Source organism: Mustela nigripes, chromosome 8 (genome assembly GCF_022355385.1).
Source record: "Mustela nigripes isolate SB6536 chromosome 8, MUSNIG.SB6536, whole genome shotgun sequence".
Lineage (NCBI taxonomy): Eukaryota > Metazoa > Chordata > Mammalia > Carnivora > Mustelidae > Mustela > Mustela nigripes.
In genome coordinates this window covers 5,505,722-5,523,900 of record NC_081564.1, presented here as the reverse complement: position 1 = coordinate 5,523,900, position 18,179 = coordinate 5,505,722, and the positions used below count along the sequence as shown (strand labels likewise).

Below are 18,179 nucleotides of genomic sequence, written 5' to 3'. Positions count from 1 at the left end.
ACACTCAGGGCGGCGGCAGCAGCAGGGTCCTCCTGGCTCATGCAGCCCGGATCCACTTTTCCTGAGCGTGTCCCCAAGCAGCAGCCCTGTCTGTGCTTGGCTGCGGGGGGCAGCCAGCCGGGATCAGGGGGGGGGGGGGTGTACACTGCACCATTAGCTCGCACAAGAAGTGTCCCATAGCCCGGGGTTGAGCTCCTCTGCCCTCCTGTGGTGCCCCTCACTTGCCTCTCCTTTGCAGAACACCTTCCGGACGCCAGTTTACACCACCTCCATGAGAAGGAACGCCATGGGAGTCGGCCTGGTGTTTGAAGCTGATCTCTTCACCAACAAGCACATTTCTCACTGGGTGCTGCAGGGGGTGTGCCTCACCCTGAATTCCGACTGACCCTCTGGGCCAAGAAACCTGCACACCCAGCTCCATCCATGGCTGGCGGTGGAAATGTAGGCATTCGGCAGCGGTGGTCACGTCTGCGGTCAGCTCTCAGCTCTCAGCTCTCAGGGCCTGGAGCGGCTGGGGGTGGAGAGACACGGGATTTTCTTTTCATTTGAAATCAGCTGATTTACTTTTTCTGTAGAACTTAAGATGTTTAAGTTTAACTTGAAGAGTTAAACTGTTTCTAAGGATTCTGTGTATTTGAGAAGTAAATACTAGAGAACATTTTAAGGTATGTCGTTTTCTTTCCCTTCTTAGAGGAGACGTGTGATTGGGCTGCTGGGCAGGGTCTGGCAGAGTCTCCTTCCTGGGCCACCCCACCAGAGATGGCCACAGTTGCCTGCTGTCACCCCTGCTCACTTCTAGAGCTCTCTAGCCTACCAGGTGGAGGTAGGGGTGAGTTCCCTGAGCTGGCATGTTATCCCTGTATGAGCTCCTACCCGTACCCTGGCCGGACCTGTGTGGGATTGGGGGCAGACTTAGAGCATCTGGGCCTGGCTCCTGGGCATCCCTTCTTTTTACACACCCTAGGGGGCCAGGCCTGCTGGAGGGCAGGAGTGGCTTTACACTCCGAAAGGGACCAGCCGGCTGGAGCACCAGCAGGGCTGAGGGGAGGGGCCAGTCATAGGCACAGGGAGTTTCTGCCAGAACCTGGAAGCACAGAGCCTTCTCAGGGGCGGGAGCTGTGGGAGAGAACATGGGGTAAGAATGCTATAGTTACTGCGGGGCTGGGGGGTGGCCAGCTGTTTCTCCCCCTCCCACAGCCTCCCCTCAGCTCCTCCCTCAGGTGGTTTAATAAAAGACACAAAACAGAAAGAGGCAGGTTTAGAAAATAAAGTTTGTTGGGATCTTGAACATTTTGGATAAAACTAACAAAAAATATGAACACACGTTCAGATTGTGGTGGTATGAGAAGTAACATCATCTTGTTTCATTCCCGAGATACACATCTACAGCTGCTCGGCTATCTGTGCCGCCCTGGGAAAGGCTCGTCGGGAGGTTACAGGGTCTCCAGGAGGGAGCAGGGGCTGCCCTGGAAACTGGAGCGAGGGGTCAAGGTCGGTCGGCGTGTGTTGCTCCGGCTGTATAATGAGGCGTGTGACTATCCGATTTCGTTAACGTCGAGTAGTGATAGAGCCTGCGGCCTGTGCTCTGTCCACGAGCGCGCGGAGGTACACAGTGTGGGATTAGAAGCAAGCGATTCGGCACACAGGTGTTTGGCCACAGCGATTAGTAAATACGTATTCTGCAGCAGGGACACGATTGTATTTTGGTGTCAGTAAGAGGGCAAGAGGAGCAGGAGAAGAATCATCTGTTGACAGGTCTGAAAAAAATTTGGCATGCATGGGAATTAAGAAAAAAAAAAGGTATGGATGAGTTTTTCCTTGTAGTGATCACAGTGCATCGACAGCCGAGGGTGAAGGGTCGCCTGGGGCAGGCTTCACACAGTTCTGTCCGTCCCTGAGTGCTTCCTCACGACCTTCCCTCCGTTCACCTGGTCGACCGCCAGCGTCTCCACCTCGGGCTGGGCCTGCGGCGCTGCGGTGTGGTGGATGCGGTGGGCCACCCCCACGTGAGCCTTGTGTGGCTTCTCGCGGGCCGGGCTGTGCTGCTCGCTCGGGCCACGGTCGGAGGCGATGGGGGGGATGACCAGAGGCCTCTCCTTGATGAGGTGGACCTCGGCGGACTCCCTGGCCAGCAGGAACGGGGTGGGGTCAGGCATGGCATCCACCGGCTCCCGCAGGAGGAGTTTCCGGCTCTCGGCCCCAAATCTGTAGACCTCCTCAAATTCCGGGTGCAGGGGGGCTGAGAGGCTCTTTTTCATCCTGCGGCGGGGCGTCTCAGGCAGCTTGTCCTTGGGGGGGGCCGGCTTGTAGCTGGCCAGCACAGGGCTCCCGGAGGGGCTGCCGTCCGAGGCCCCCCCGGCGCTCAGGAGCTTCCGCTTGGCGGCGTGCAGCTGGGCGGTCAGGTAGGCGATGGTGCCGGCGCGCTGCTCGAGCTCGCTGGACAGCATGTTCAGCTTGTGGCTCTTCACCTTCAGCTCCTCCAGGTACTTCTTCTCGCGCTCCTTGACGGTGTTCTCCAGCACGGCGATCATGGCGTTCTTCTGCTCCAGCTGCTTGAGCAGCTCGTTGTTCTCCTCCTCCTGCAGCTTCAGCTGGGCCTCCAGCTCCTCGCATTTCCTCTTCAGCTCGCTGCTTCTGGAAGCCCCATCTCCTGGAAGAGCGAGCCGAGAGGCGGGATTTAGCACCCCCGGCGCGGAGGCAGGAGTCCTTCTGGCTAGGCCGGCCTCCCCTCCCCTGGGCCTCTTGCTCCCACCACCCCGCCCTCTCCCAGCGGGTGCAGGCTGAGTGCCCGCAGTGCCCCGTTCCCTGGCTCCCCGCAGAGAGCGACACCTCCACACTTCTCAAGTGCTGAGGTCACAGCGGGCAACCCCAGGCTAGCTGCCGTCAGGGGATACTTAGTGGGAGTTGCTCCCCGTTTGTTCCTGCCTGCTTGGGTGGCACTAAGCGCCCGCTCCACCGCAAGCACTGTTCGGAAAGACCGCTATAGACTCCGTCCGTAGCTGAGCGCACAGCTCTGAAGCTGCGGAGGGGAGGCTGCCGCCTTCCCTGCCACACGGTCCCCCTGCTCATCTGGTCAGCCTGTGCCTCCCCGTGTGTGCCCACCGTCAGCCGCTCAGGGACTCCCCTGGGCTTCGGGGGCCCATGCCAGGCCAGGAACCGGTGTCTGCGGGCACGTCTCACGTGGGCATGCAGGCCAAGCGGGGCTCTGAAGCCAGGGCTATGGACCGATGCTTGTTGGCTCCCGACTTGCCAGGAGCTCCTCTGGCCGCCTGCCCTGCCTCCCTGAAACTCCAGAGAGAGGTTCTTGTGACTGTTGTTCCCAGGGATCAACACCTCCTATTTTACTGATTTCCACCTTTCTATAGGAATCTCTGCCCTACCTCCTCCTCCACATGTGCATCCTTTCTAGAAGATTCCTTCTTTCCCCATAAAAGATGCACATGCACAGAGCTGAGGCAACTGTTCTTAATCACACAGAGCCGGACTTCCCCAGCTGCCAGAGCGCTCAGTCACTACATCACTTTACTTCCTTTTCTTACTTCACTTTTACTGTTTTAAAGTAATCTCTACACCCAGTAGAGGGCATGAACTTACAACTGTGAGAGCAAGAGTCACACGCTCTATGAACTGAGCCAGCCAGGTGCCATCACCGGTGCACTTTCTAAACAGATTCTCAGGTGCCCCCCCTGAGCCTTGGAATCAGAACCTCCAAGGGTGGGGGTCCAGGAGCCGGTATCTCCCCCCACGCCCCCCGTGCCCCCAGACGTGTAGGCTCTGCCTCCACTAACGTAAAGCAGTGATTTCCAGTCCTGGGGAGGTGAGATGCCACTGGAGTGTGGCCTATTTAGGAAAAGACATCTTGACTCCAGTATGGATTCTGCATTTTTCAAATCCCAAGTCGGTTCCAGGGAGCAACTAATTGTCATCGGCCACAGGGGCCCCTGTTCTATCTCCTCTGCCCCAGCTGCCATCAGGCTAATACCTTTGGGAGTCCCTGAGGATTCGGGTTGAGGGGAAGCATTTCTGGGACTGCAGTCTAGAGAAAGGTATTCATAGTCCTTTGGGGACGATCTGGTCATTTGGTCCCTCACTCAACAAGTGTGTTGGGAGCACCTACTCTGTGCCAGGCCCTGGGTGAGGCTCCAGGAACTGAAGAGGTGGGATCCTGTTCCTTTTCCTTCTCCTCTTTCCGGTTTAAATTACATTAATTTATTGATTAGAGAAGGAAGATGTTCGCTGGAGAAAAATCAAAGTCAAGAAAAGACATTCCAAATATATGTGTCCACCAAAAGAAGATAAACCCCTCCTCCCTCCCACTCCACTGACAGGCCGTCATAACATCTCAGGCTCTAAACTTCCTATCTTTTCTTAGAAAGCTCTGGTCACACGTGCAACACTTCCCAGCAGATGTACTTTCTTCTAAATGTGCAGCTGGTGAACAAATGGCACCAACATGTGCCAGAACCAGAAATAATGCCGCCGTTCACTTTTGGGGAGGAAGTTCTTACCTGTCTGGTCCGAACTTTTGAGTGTCAGCTCATATGTTAAATCTAGAAAGGAAACCGTATATGTTAATTTTGTAAAGCATTCCTCAGCACTGAAAATACAGACCCAATTCCCACAATTAGCCTGCAAATCCCGCCCAGACAGAGCAGGATTTGGCAGCATTAGTGGCAGGCGTGTGAATGGCAGAGCCATTAGTGGCCACTGTCCTTCCTAGAGCTCAGAGAGACCCTCCTTCCCTAAGCCACTCCCTGGCATCCAGTTAGCAACCAGCTTGCTCTGTGTGTTACACTTCGGCGATCGGTTCCAAAGGACATTGTAAATCCTAACTGTTGCATTTTGATCTTCTAAACCCTCAGTATGCCAAGAAATGACTTTGCAGCTTTACGCTTGACGTGTGTTGGTTGGGCAGAGGATAAGGGAAGACATTGAGAGAGACTCCAGAGATGGGGGGCTTAACGAGGTCAGAGACAAGTGAAACCCCTTTTTGCCCCACTCCTGAGTGAGCCTGGCACAGCTTCTAAGCTGGCCGCTGTCTCAGAACTGACAACACGTCCTGCTTTGCTCTGTAGCCCTGGGTGGGCCTAGGGCCCTGCTCCGGGGGGTGGCGCGGGGCCCGGTACCTGTGCAGTGTTGCTGCAGTCGCCTGATCTCGGCATGCAGCCCCTTAAGGGTGCTGGCATGCTCCCGCTGAAGGAAGAGGAGGTTCTTCTGGGCGCTGTGCAACTGGTTCTCCAGGTTTGTGGCTGCCATGCTGACATCCAGATGACCTGCGGGAAACACAGACCCTGGTGGCAGTCTCTGACAATGCGGGTTGTGGGTAGAAGGCCGGAGGAGGGCGCCGCCTTTTGCCGGCCCTCCTTGGCTTTGAGGAGGTTGCAGGCAGCGTGAGGTCTGGCTTTGGAGGCCGAAGGGATACATCAGACCTGGGTGCCCGGATTCTAAATCCTAGCCTTTCCAATGCCACACAACATCCAAAAGACTGTGAGCAAAACTGCTAGATTGCCAAAGATTTCTCTGACAAAGTACACACGGACAGCTTCCTCTCAGGAAAACTGGGCACCTGGGCAACGGGGCGAATGTTTCCTCAAAACGGTATTGGGAGCCGGCCAAGGCGAGGAGGAGGAGGGAGGGGCAGGGAGAGTTCTAGAAGGAAGTCCCTGGATTTCACAGAGCTGAGAGGAGTCCAATATCTTTCTTTGGGAAATGGCCGTATGGCGACTATGGGAATCTGGAGTCTGTTCCCAAACCCTGCCTCCCTGCCCATGGTGGCTTCAGTCATCAGTCATCAGCTGCTCTCCCAGGGCCTCAGATTCTCTGCCTTTACTGTAATTCGAGAAATGTGAAGCCAATTGGTCTTTCTGGAAAAGCTACCAAAGAAATTCAAGACGCCTTGCACAGCACTGAAAAATGGCAAAGGACGAAATGTGCATTATTTGCTTATAAATTATTCGTGCAAATACAGAACCTCAGAGTGCAGTTTTCCTCATTTGCTATGCCAAAGAGCCCTCCCAGAGGAATACCATTTCTCAGAGGGCTTCCAGTATGTGGCTGGCTCTAGAGATGACCACACGCCCAGGTACTGTCACCACACTGGGTGACACCAGTCACTGTGATTTGTAAGGTCAGTGACACAGTTGCAACCCCAGCTCTAGAGCTAAGAAAAGTTCATAACTGGACACGCATCTTCACTTACACAGAAAAGCTTCCTGCCACCTCCGCAGGGCACAGGCCTCACTCCAAAGTAAAGTTAAGGAGGAAACAGTGTGACAGGCAAGCCTGAGAGGGAGGGTAAAGGGAACAGGTAGAGAGCTACAAAAGGACATGCCCGGCAGCCGAGGGGCACAGCCCAGCGACCGCTGGCAGTGTTAGCCACTTCCCCTCATCCAGGGCGGGGTGGGGGTGCAATTTGGCAAAGTGTGTCTAGAGCCTGGGAGTGTATCATCCCTCTGACTTCACGATTCCACTTCCTGGAACTGACCGAAGGAAAAGATTTACTTTTGTGTGAAAAGAGGTAGCTGTGACCATGGTTGTTACAGTGCCGTTGAGTCAGAAACAGAATCCAACGAGAGGGAAGTGGCTGGGCAAATTACAGTGATGGCTTCTAGGGAGCAGAGAGAAGATTTCCCAGGCCTCTCTCTAACTCAACTTTAAGCTGCAGCTGAGGCCAGGGTCGAGTTCCCATCAGACAGAGCTTTTCCATGAGGAGCGGTGAGCAGCCTTCCAGTTTCCACCCCGAAGGCTTGTGTTTGCTACAAGCGCAGGTGCTCCTGTCCAGGCCCTGGGCTAAGCAGGGACTTCCACCCGGGACCAGGGCTCTGGAGAGCCGATGCTGCCCGGCCAGTGCATGGTCCAAGAGCGGGACGCTGAACTTCATGCAGGAGCCAGCCATGCCCAGGGGCGCGGGTGGGCTGGCAGGCGTGCTCCTGTGGGAAGGAGCCCCCTCTGGCTTCCTGCTTGATGATAACTTTATAGACAGGCCTTGGTAAAGAATATGGGGAAGATTAACATTTCAAAACAGTTTTGTCCAGCACCAGTCATACAAGATGAGATGTGCCCATAATCTACCATAAGGGGCCAGGAGGGGAGTAAAAACAGGACCTCAGCAGCCACCCTGTTCTAATCACAGCGTGCTACTACGTTTTACTTGTAATGAATTTAAATCGGATTTAAAGAAGCATTCACATTCTACTTGCCTCAGTGGATCAGCAGCTTTGAATTATACTTAATCTGTAATATATTAGTTCACCAGAAATAAGCACAGAAATAAGAACGTGCCCTTGAAGCTTCCCATTGTCATGCGCAGACAGTCTGGAGAGAAACACAAGGTGAACAGAAAGACTAGGAGTCTATAAGGTGCAGAGCTGGCAAGGGAGCCATGGCGATGCCACCTAAGGCCCCGACAGCAGGAGGACAGGCGTTGTCAACCCCGCAGCACCTCACTTGACTGGTGCCCTCCCCTTCTCCGCACTCTGTACTAACGTAACAGGCCCAAGTGAGGAGATGCTATCTGGGCGGGGGTCCCTCTAGCTGTTGGATACACAGCAACAGTGCAGGCCCACTTATACCCGAGGAAGCGAGTCAAGTCTCCTAATGGTATCCAAGCTACTCAATTCTCTTCCATCTGCTCAAAAGACAATATCACTGACTTCCTGATGACAAGGTTGCTGTAGCTTAAAAGAAAGTGATGCTTTCAATTTCTTATTCTTAGCTCTTGTGACATGCAATCACGGTCATGACCTCATCCTTCCAGTAAATTGGCAAGAACAAAGCTACAGAAGCCTCCCGTTTAGACCACAGAGACACAGCTGGGAGATGTGGCTAATTTGGAGGAAGAAATGAAGGTGGTCCTGAGAGGCTTAATTCAGAATTTCTAAGACACTCTGGGAGTCGGAGACACGAAGGAGAATTTGTGACTCACCCATGAAAGGGTCAGTGTGATGGATGAAGGTAAAAATGCAGGGCGTCTACTACCCATGAATAATACATCCTGCTTGAGTAAAGGCATTCATCCCTTCTCGACGGTGTGTCAACCAGTAATGGAGGGCGACGCTCCCAGAGCACGGCTTGTACAACACCGCACTTTCTGTGTCAAAAGGGCATATACTACAAATTGTGGGTTCTTTGTATTGCGGCTTTTTGTCTCGAGGCAATCCAATTTTGTTCCTAAGCATCGCTGGGAGGTGTCAGCAATTTCATAGTTATTGGCTTGGCCAAAGGCAGCGCGGCCTAGACACTGTCCTCCTCTCCTCTCAGAGATGCTGTCCTCAGCTGCGAAAGATGGGCTTCCAAGTGACTGGCATTCCAGGGCCCGGCCATGGTGGCAACCAGAGGGCAGGACCCCCACCCACGGCATACATGGCTCGGCCAGGGTTCTCGGGCCAAGGCAGCAGACACGGTATCCTGAAGGGAGACCGCTGAGCAGGCTACTGTGACCACGATTTGGAGGTTAAGCCACACACGGATGTTTTTCCTGTGGCAAATTCATTAGGTAGTTAATTTCTGTTAATTGGCGATTCACTCCTCATGTTGGAAAAATTGTTTGACAAAGGCTTGCTGTTCCAAATTCTAGAGAGGGGTTTTGGAGACCTGGCCAAGACCGCCTCCCAGCGTGGGGAGGGATGTTAACACAGTCTCCTGGTGATAACATGCTTTTAATGACGGTCCTTGGAGAGATGTTGGCCCCGACCTCCCCGAGGCTGCTCTGCGGCAGTATGAGGACAAATGGCCTGTCAGTAGCTCGTGTCCGATGCTCATCCAAACTCACAAGTAATGTTCTTTCTTCTCTTTCAGAGCATTAATGTATAAATGATGACACGATAATTTTATTTATGGGCCATCTCCACTTGTACATGCACCAAGTGCTCTCCTATCACTTACGTCATTTGTTCTTGCAATACTCCCCCGAGGAGAAACAGGAATATCCCACCGACGAGGGAACTCATCAATCAGGGAATGCTGCATCTGAGCCTCGCGGCTTCTCTGGGTCCTCAGGCTCTGTGGGTGAGAATCTTGAAGGCTGGGGGAGGTCTCAATTCCATGCAGGAATCCAGATGCTTTTCCAAACGTCTGCATCACAGCTCAAATGCTCTGACCCGGCGCGGGGAATAAGCAGGGCACCTCGCGGTGGCCGCTCGGCACGGGAGCACGGTGCCCTCCAGCTGCACCAGGCCCGGACAAACGTGACGGCCTACACGGCACTGCTCACAGGGGCAGGATCCATGGGCTCTCTGCGCTCCAGCTTAGACAGACAATGACCGAAGGGCACCGCTCACCAGCCAGTGTGGCAAAAAGTCTCACCAGTTGTCTAGGAAGCTGGCTGAGGGCAGGGCACTCTGGGCCTAGAAGGACGCTTTATGAAGCCACTAAGCTAGCTTGAGGAGAAGTATTAGGGCACACATAGCATCACATGTGTCCTGGTCTTTGGGGTCTAGGAGGGTGCCCAGCCTGAAAGCCAGGGCCACATTCCTTGTCGTCGTCTGGGGCTGACTCAGCGATGAGTCTGTGTGGGGTCAAAAGGCCACACCTCTGCCCCGCTGCCCGGAGCAGCTCTGGTGCTTGGATGGGGAAGGACAAAAGCCAGAGTCGCTTTTGCCCCCTTTTAAACACATACCTTTTCCCTCAACATCCCTCCTGAACACACACGCAGATCCTGCCTACATGTCCATCTGCAAACACAGCTCTGCCCATGTCGCATCCCTGTGGTGCATCCCGGAGGCCCCGCCTGCTCCGCTTGCCCTCCCCAGCCTCTCTCCACATTTGTGCTCCACCCCGGCCCCCGCCAGGGCCTCCATGGAAACCGCTGTCCTCCCCCACCTCATCTGCCACACCCCTCCCTCAACACAGGGCCTTTGCATGCCTTGTTCCCTCCATGTGGAATTCTCCCAGCAAACTACCTCCTACCCTCTTGCCTAATGAACTTCCATTCTTCCTTCAGATCTGAACTCATGCGTTACCAGCCGGCTTCAGATAATTTTACAATGCTTCCTATGTTGCCAAGTGGAGGTCTTCACAAGAATTACACGCATTAATAAAAAATCACTACAGCAGCACTGATTTGAACATGACCTCATCGCCAACTCCTTGACACGCCAGAAGCAATATTTTAAAGTGTGCTTTACCACATTTCTTAGACTAAAGCAATGGAGTATTTTTGATGGGAAAGGGTCCCACCATTTAAAAATGGGAAACTTCTTTGTTTCTAGGCAATCAAAAGCACACTTATCTTTTCTCTAACACAAAGCCTGTGGAACCAGGGTAATAATTTTAGAATCTGAAAAAATAGCACACTAGCACTCACATGGTAGCTGTGAATTAGTTATAAGAAGCTATTTTAGATTCTAGTCATGAATAAGTTATAACCCATTCACGTTAGGTTCCCTCAAGCCACGACTGATCAGAAGAGCTGCAGTCCATCCTGCTGCCCTCTCTGCGCCTTTGGCAAGGCCTGTGGCCTGATGGGAACCACCTGGCCCTGAGCAAGCCGTGGTGTCCCAGTGTTCTGTGACAAGGACCTCTGTGGCCTTCTCCTGGGGACTCTGTGTGCCACTCTCCTACAGGTCCTAGAGTGTAGGCATTGCCATGGAGAAAACGGAGGTTGGCCAGGGACAAAGGCAGCAAATGTAGACATTCAGTGTGAGCGGAGTTCTAGCAGAGAAGTGATTTTTTTAAGGCAGATTTCCTGGACTCAAACAGTTGCGGGTGAGAAAACCTTCAAAATCAGTTAGCTATTCCAACCCCCCTTTATTTCAAGATTAAGAAACCGAGGCCCAAATACAACTTGCTCAACACGGAGAGATAAACAAGATCAGAACAGACAAGCTCTTGAGGAGGCTCACCGGGATTAAATCTGAACCCCATCTTGTCACTTAAACAACTAACTCACAGAGTTGTTCCAAGAGCAAACTGCAGCCACATACAGTGTCCGGGTGCAGTCAGTGCAGTTAGCTATAACTCAGTGTGAGCTGTAAATGTTATAAATGTTAGCTATGTTGTTTTCATGTAAATGTTGGCCCACAGTTATGCAAACATACCCCCAAGTTGCTTAGTGAGTCCTACCTTCCAGTATTTCCAAAACATCATCTAAGTATGGAAATGAGCAAGCAAAGAAATTCTAGTTACCTCTAAAGAGAGAAACATAAAAGGAAACAGAAGCATTTTCTGCTGGCCTTTATCTTCCATTTGCACTGGAGAGAAGCATGTGGGCAGAGAATAAAGAGGCAGAGCAAGGCGCCCTCAGGGACTGTAAAGCCTGCTTCTCACTTAGAAACAATCTGAAATGCTCTACAAGAAGCTAAAAAAGGTCCAAGACTAATTAGGCCATCAACTCTCAATCCAAAATACCTGCTTTTAGGAAAGAAAACTGTCTCTGAAAATGAATACTGACACTATTCTGAATTCACAACAGTCCTAGGTAAAAAACCTAGGTTTTAAGCTGTTTTAAGTTGTAGGACCTATTTCCACTTGCACATGTATTTAAGAAATTCAACTTTGAAGAATCCCCAAGAATTAGGACATCATTGCCAGGGTATGTAAGCATTCAATGACCACTCCAGAAATATTCTGGTAAAGAGAATGAATACCTTGACAAAGTGGAAGCAAAAAGGGGCACCTTGGTGTCTCAGTCATTTGGGCGTCCAACTCTTGATTTCCGCTCAGGTCATGACCTTGGGGTCATGAGATGGAGCCCTACACTGGGCTCTTTGCTTGGTGAGGAGTCTGCTTGGGATTCTCTCTCCCTCTCCCCTTCCTCCACTCATAGTTTCTCTCTAATGAAAAAAAAAGAAAATGAAAACAAAAACAAAAACAAAAACAAACCGGAAGCAAAAAAATGTTGAAAACAAAAGATGCAATTGTTCTTGAAAATGATGGAAAATCTTTGCTAATCATTCTTAGAGAATCAGATTTTTTAAAGTTTTATTTAGGGTTGCCTGGGTCGCCCAATCAGTTGAATGGCCTGCCTTTGACTCAGGTCATAATCCTAGGATCCTGGGCTTGAGCCTTGCATCAGGTTCCTGCTCAGGGGGGTCGCCTGCTTCCCCCCCTCCCTCTGCCTGCCACTTCCCTTACTTGTATATGTGCTCTCTCTCAAATAAATAAAATCTTAAAAAAAATAAATTTTAAAAATTTATTTGAGAGAAAGCGTAAGCATGAGGGGCAGAGCAGATGGAGATGATGGAGTGTCTCTGGCTAGGTAGGTGGCACATCTTTTTAAAATAGGTATGTCCCCAAAAGCTAAAAGAGGAAAACTCCAATAGAAAGCAAAAAAAAAAAAAAAAAAAAAAAAAAAAAAAAAAAAAAAAAAAAAAAAAAAAAGCATCTTCTGTTTTTTTTCTTTTTTTTGCAAGATACCATCTCACAAAGTAATCTGAATGTCTGCTGATAAGAGGTTAGCATAGCATGCAAACTCTGAGATCATCACAAATGGTCATGTAGGTATGTATTTACCAACAAGGAAATAGTCTATGACAGGGTAAGTCAAGAAAGTATATAAAAGCTGTATATTTAATGTCATATTTTTGCCTATATAAATGGAGACAACATCTAGAAGGATACACAACAAAGTGTTAAAAGCATTTATCTCTAGATGGTGGATTGTGGATGGTTTTACTTCTTAAAAATTCTATTTTGATACTCCCTAAAGGTGCTTAAATGATGAATATGTATTATAGTCAGAAAAAAATTAAAAAGTGATCTCTCTCAAAAAAAGATAATCATCAACTACCCACTAGCAAAGCAGTATCATGTTTTTAATTATCTTGTTCCAGGATAGTCTTGGGTCACTTGAATTGTTTACCAGAACCAAGAATAATTAACGGGAAGGCCATTTTTACAAAAGCAACAATTCGGGTCTCCCTGAGACATGCAATGATCACCACCATTGCACTTGAGTACATCCCTGCTCCCATGCATTATGCATTCTTGTAATTCTCTGACATTATCCGTCATAAAGTACAAGGCCCATCAAAGATTCTTTAGACACTGACAGCCATTTCCTCCTGAAAGCATGTGCAGCCTAACATTAAAGTGGTAATAGATGTGATTAGAGAGATTGGCAATTAGACACAGGAATGTGATATGTGGCTGTCTGGGAAGTCTGCAGTCACCAGGGGCCTCCACGATGGATTTATTAACCAAGTTTCTCTGCAGTCTGATTATCTCATACTTGAAGAGTTTCTATTTGGCTTCTATTTAAAAACCACGTCAGGTGTATACACACTGGTAGGTTCTCAGCCCCTCCACATGAAAACATCTCAGTCTGTGTTTCAGATTGTCTAAGAGTGTCTCTAAGTGGGCAGTGCAGGCCAAGGTGGGCAGATGCATGAGCTCCACGGCCTAAAATCACATGGTACCTTCTGGGAGTGCCCTGGGCCTCCAAGAACACTGGGCTACTTAATAGCCAGAATGCCCACACCATGTGGCAGACACATCAGCACCAGCACCCCCCATCTCCTGGCTAGGGGTGGGGGGGGTGGGGGTCGATGTCCAGACATAATACCAGTAGAGACTCAGCTCAGCACTTTTTGCTTCAAAGAGAAAAGTCTTAAAGACTTTTTTTTTTTTTTTTTTAAGTCTTAAAGACTTAAAGTCACCTCCAGGGAAAGAGATGGCCAAGTGGTGGCTCCACTTGGCCCTTCCCACTCTCCCTGTGGTCCTCCTCCTGTCCTTCCGCACAGCATCCAGGATGACGGCCCTCTGGGGACCACCCCGGTAATCTCATTTCAGAGGCTAGAGATGAAAACATTCACAATTCAATAGCAACACTACTTGCAAACTTCTAGTAAGCTTGTCATTTACCAAGATGGTCCTGAGCCAATAATTTAGGGACATATAAGTCTCCCACTTACCACAAATACAGTTCTATCTAGTGACATTTTCCTTTAAATGGAAGGGAAAATAAGCAGGTCATATCTGATGAGTGTTTCCATTTCTACACTGACTGTGATTACTGCAGATTTTAATTGTCTACTAGTGGGTAACCTAAAAGATGTAGTGACCCAAATGCAGAACTGCCTTTTCACCATAATGAAATAGAAGATTCTCCTTAAATCTTAGCACTTGATGATCACAATCTAAATTGTATGTTCTAGGCTGAGAAGATGTGTTCACTTGCTTTAAAAATATCTCTCGATATGCTCTGCCAAACAAATGAACCACTTCAACTGATTTAACTGATAGGGCTTCCTTTATCCATCTTGTGGACCTGCCTAATTACAGTGTAGATTTCAAGGAAAGAAACGTATTACTAACTAAAGCTCTATGCATTTCAATTTAGCTTTTTTTTTTTTTTAAACTTTTCCTTTATTGCTTACAAAAGGCAGAACAGTCAATAGTTTCATTAGTGCTAATGGGACATATTTAGCTAAACCCTTACGGGGTGTCTGGGAAGATGATCACTTACAGAGAAAAGAGACCTTATCCTTGTGATTTAGGTGGGTGAGCTATGCCCAGTCCCTCTGCATCATCTCAGACAGCTTCGTCATTTAGCTCGGCAATTGAGTCAAAACGATTCACCTCCTCTGACTCGCCCTTCTGCAAAATCAGTCTGCACTAATTATTTCAGAAGAGTTTAAACAGGGAAAACAATAGAGATCTTCAAAATTATTAAAATGGTCTAACAATAGTCAATTCAATAACCAAGGTCACAGTGGCCAGGCACTTAATTTCAGTAATTACATATCCACTGATGATCACTAGTAAAATATTTGTTTTTATTGGACACTTATTTATATAAATAACATAGCTTGAATACCAGTAATTTGAAAAGAAGATAAACTTTGTCTTTTAAGGAGGCATTTACCTAGATCTTCATCTCCTATCACTTTTTTTGAATGGCTTCAGCATGTCCACCTACAGCCATGTGACCCTTTGACTCTCCATCCTGTGATCTGACAGTCCTGACCTGAGATTACTTACTGTTCCTGCAGTTTCCTTTCTGTGAGCTTCCTGTCTGTGCAGAGTGAATGAGGCACATTTACTGGTAGCATTTCAGGCTGACTACCATAAAGTTCTTTCTGCTCACAATGAGTCTTTATTATGTCAGTGCACAAGAGAACTCCCAGGATCCCATACTTCTCTAGGTTCCAGAGAGGAAAACTCTTCATGAAACATGGATCCACGGAGGTCTGTCACTTCAACAGGCAATGCTGAGAGCCAGATGTAGCTGATGGGCTCAAGGGGGCTGCCAGGTGCTGTACGTGCCATCTTTGGGCTCATCTTTGCAACCTAATTTGGATCACGCTAGATCATACTAGATAGATGAGCCACCAGTACATTAGTGGAAATAAAGGAAAACAAAGAGAAGCAAAATGAGAGGGAGGGCAGCTGTACTTCACAGATGAGCTATCAGCGGTGGGAGGAGTGCAGAAGAAATTGGGGAAAGTAAACATCATTGTGTTCTGTAAGGAATTTCTAAAGAATGGAGCACAGTTCAGCATTTTCTTATTCTTAATGACCTTGACCTTTTAAAGGTCATGATTCTTTTACACTTTTGTCACTTTTTCCATTTGTACAACTGTCTCTTATTGTTTTCCCTTGTATCTGACCCATGCTCCCATGACGGGGTTAACTAGAATCTTGGTTCATGACGCACTCTTCCAGGGCCCACTTTTATCTGGATATGAGCACTCGATGTATCCACATCTTTGGAAATGAGCAATTTGGGCTTAGCGTGTCCAGATTTTCCATTTGAAGTCCCAAATTCTTTGGTTGGGTGTTTCAGCATCTTCTGGTTTCTCCAACTCTGGTTAAAGTCTGTGGGTCAGCTGGGAGCCTGGGGGGTTTGTTTTTCCTCCTTTTTTTCATCAGGTCATGTGAGGGGGACACTTTTCTCACTGGGGGTATGGGGACGTGTGTGGAGTAACTTCCACCTCAGGGAGACAGCTGCTATATGTGTGCCCCATGATGCTTTTCAGCTGGCTCTGCCGTGCTCTTCTGGGGTTTGGCCACTGCAGTTGAGTGTGCTAATGGTGATGGTGTTGGATGACAAGTTGTTCTGTCTCTGCCCTAACCCAGCTTCTGGGTCAGTCCAAGCCATCTGGGCAAGAAAATACTCAAAAGACATTTTTTAGTCATGAGAAGCTAAAAATCATTCATCAGTGTAAGTATGGCTATTATTGACGAGCTGTCAATGCGCCAGGCTCGTAGGTAGATCATTATTTAATTACTGAAACTGTTATGCAAGATGGGTATGATTATGCCCATTTTTTAAGGAACAAGGGCTCAGAGAAGTAAGACACTTGCCTCAGCTGACAAGTATTGTGTATGAGCTAAACACAAATCTGTTTCCAAAGGGGACATCTTCTCCCCCTTGGGCCTGCCCGGTGCTGTCCTCCACTTCCAATGTGCAGAGTATGGAACCACCAGGTCTCATGGCAGCTTCGGGAGAAGGTGTCCATCCTGGCTGTTCACAGTGCACGGTGGAGCTTTCCATCCCAGTGGCCATTACAGAAGGGGGCAGGTATGGCGGTAGTGACAGCTGGCGCCTCCCACCTGGCGCAGCAGGTGCTGGCCATGGTGCTGAGCACCCCCAGTGCTGCGCCTCACCGAATCCTTACCGCAGCCCAGTGGGGTGGGTACTTAACTATCTTTCACCTTCACGTGCTGGAAAACAGGCACAGACAGCTTAGACGGTCTGCTCTGTGGAGATCACACTCCAGCCTGGTATTATCTTGCTGCTTTGTAGCTCCCTCCTTTCTTTCTGAGGGGGGAGTTGTGCTAATATAGGCCTACATTTTTAGACAGGGAAGACCTGGCCCTTGGCTCAGAATTTCTTTTCACTGAATCTTAAAGCATCCTGCAACAACGTTTTACCAAGGTGTAACCTTCTCAATCAGCTGCAGTCCTGTGGAAGGTGGACTGCATAAGTGAACTCTAGTCATCTATGGGCCCTGGCGACATAGCAGGGTACGAATTAACCCCCCATAGGCATGGTTTGAATCCTAGCCCTGTCTTGTATTAACCATGCAACTTTGGACAAGTGATGTCTAGCTTTCTGGGCCTCATTCTCTTCATCTGCAAAATGGGAAGGCGGCACCCATTTTGTCAGGGTTGCTAGGAAAATGAAATGAGCTCCTCTGAGGACGCGCTAGCCAATAGGACCTAGGTCGGTGATTCAGTCTACTCTCTGCTGTCTGGGAGAGCGGTCACGGGCCACACTGAGCACTTGAAATGCAATTAGTAGGTCTGAGAATCACTTTTACCCCCTTGCATTTATTCTGATTTGAATTAGTTCAAATTTAAATAGCCCCATATGGCCAGGGGCTACCACCCTGGGCAGCAGAGATGAAAAGCATTTAGAAACATGCCTGAAGTGTGCGCTTGCTACCATTTGACTGTAGTGTGAAGAATCACCCAAACAAGTTTCCCAGGCACCCCCAGACACCATTACGGGTCTGTTCTCGCTCTGCAAGAATGATTTAACAGTTTTATCTTAGCTGCCATCATCATCACTCTCCCATTTTTTGTCTCCCTAGCATTTATCACTATCTACAATTTGGTCATTTACCTCTCTTATATTATCAGAATGTAAACTCCATGGGAACAAGGGCCTTTCTGTCTGTTCCCTGCTATGTCTCCAACACCTTGAATAATGAATGCCTCCCTCTAGCTGGCCTTTTGGGAAAGGGTTCCCTGTGGTGCTTTAGTGGTGCTTTCAGCCAATCTCTGGTCCGACATCCTGCCCTGTTAGGTTGTGTATTTTGTATTGGTGAGGTGAGAGAATGTTGAACTATTTCTCCCACTGGCATGGGAATAAGGCAAAGGAGGGAAGGATAGCCAGTTCACACATGACTTTGGGGAATCTCTCAAATAAAAAGACCCAAAAACTATCAGGCCATATAAAAATGAAGTTTAATTTCAGTGGGAGGGAAAGTGTGTGTTCGGTATATTCTGAGTTTGTGACATATGGGATCTTGTTGGGGCAGCTTATTTACAGGTGGAAAAATTATTTCTGTCATAAGTCAACCATGTCAATCCTTGGTGCACAACATCGAACTCAGGATGGGGCTGTGCCACGTGCAGATCAAGGGCTTGGTTCACGCCAGAGGAACTTTCCACTGGAGTCAGAGACTCAGAAATGAGGAAATGCTCATGTCAAGGTTCGAAGAGGCTTTCCTGGGCCATGACGTGAGAAAAATGTGGACAATGCAGCAAGTTCTCTGTTAAGCTGACTTTAT

At 49.1% G+C, this 18,179-nt stretch overlaps 2 protein-coding genes across 3 annotated transcripts in view; one reads left to right on the top strand and one right to left on the bottom strand.

Moving 5' to 3' along the window:
- Nucleotides 1–1,150, top strand: part of DNAH10 (dynein axonemal heavy chain 10) — a 140,082-nt gene extending 138,932 nt beyond the window's left edge. The window contains 1 exon segment of the mRNA XM_059408227.1: nt 239–1,150. Within this exon segment, the coding sequence (XP_059264210.1) occupies nt 239–385 (147 nt within the window). The 3' untranslated portion in view covers nt 386–1,150.
- A 103-nt stretch (nt 1,151–1,253) lies between these two features.
- The window catches only part of CCDC92 (coiled-coil domain containing 92), a 30,102-nt gene continuing 13,176 nt past the window's right edge, over nt 1,254–18,179 (bottom strand). Inside the window, exons 2-5 of one of the 2 annotated variants that reach the window (XM_059408249.1) lie at nt 11,586–11,771; nt 5,127–5,273; nt 4,509–4,550; nt 1,254–2,650 (exon numbers count right to left, since the gene is read on the bottom strand). In XM_059408249.1, the coding sequence (XP_059264232.1) occupies nt 1,875–2,650; nt 4,509–4,550; nt 5,127–5,273; nt 11,586–11,631 (1,011 nt within the window). In that variant the 5' untranslated portion in view covers nt 11,632–11,771 and the 3' untranslated portion in view covers nt 1,254–1,874. The remainder of the gene's footprint in view (nt 2,651–4,508; nt 4,551–5,126; nt 5,274–11,585; nt 11,772–18,179) is intronic. The other variant, XM_059408250.1, reaches the window with a different exon arrangement.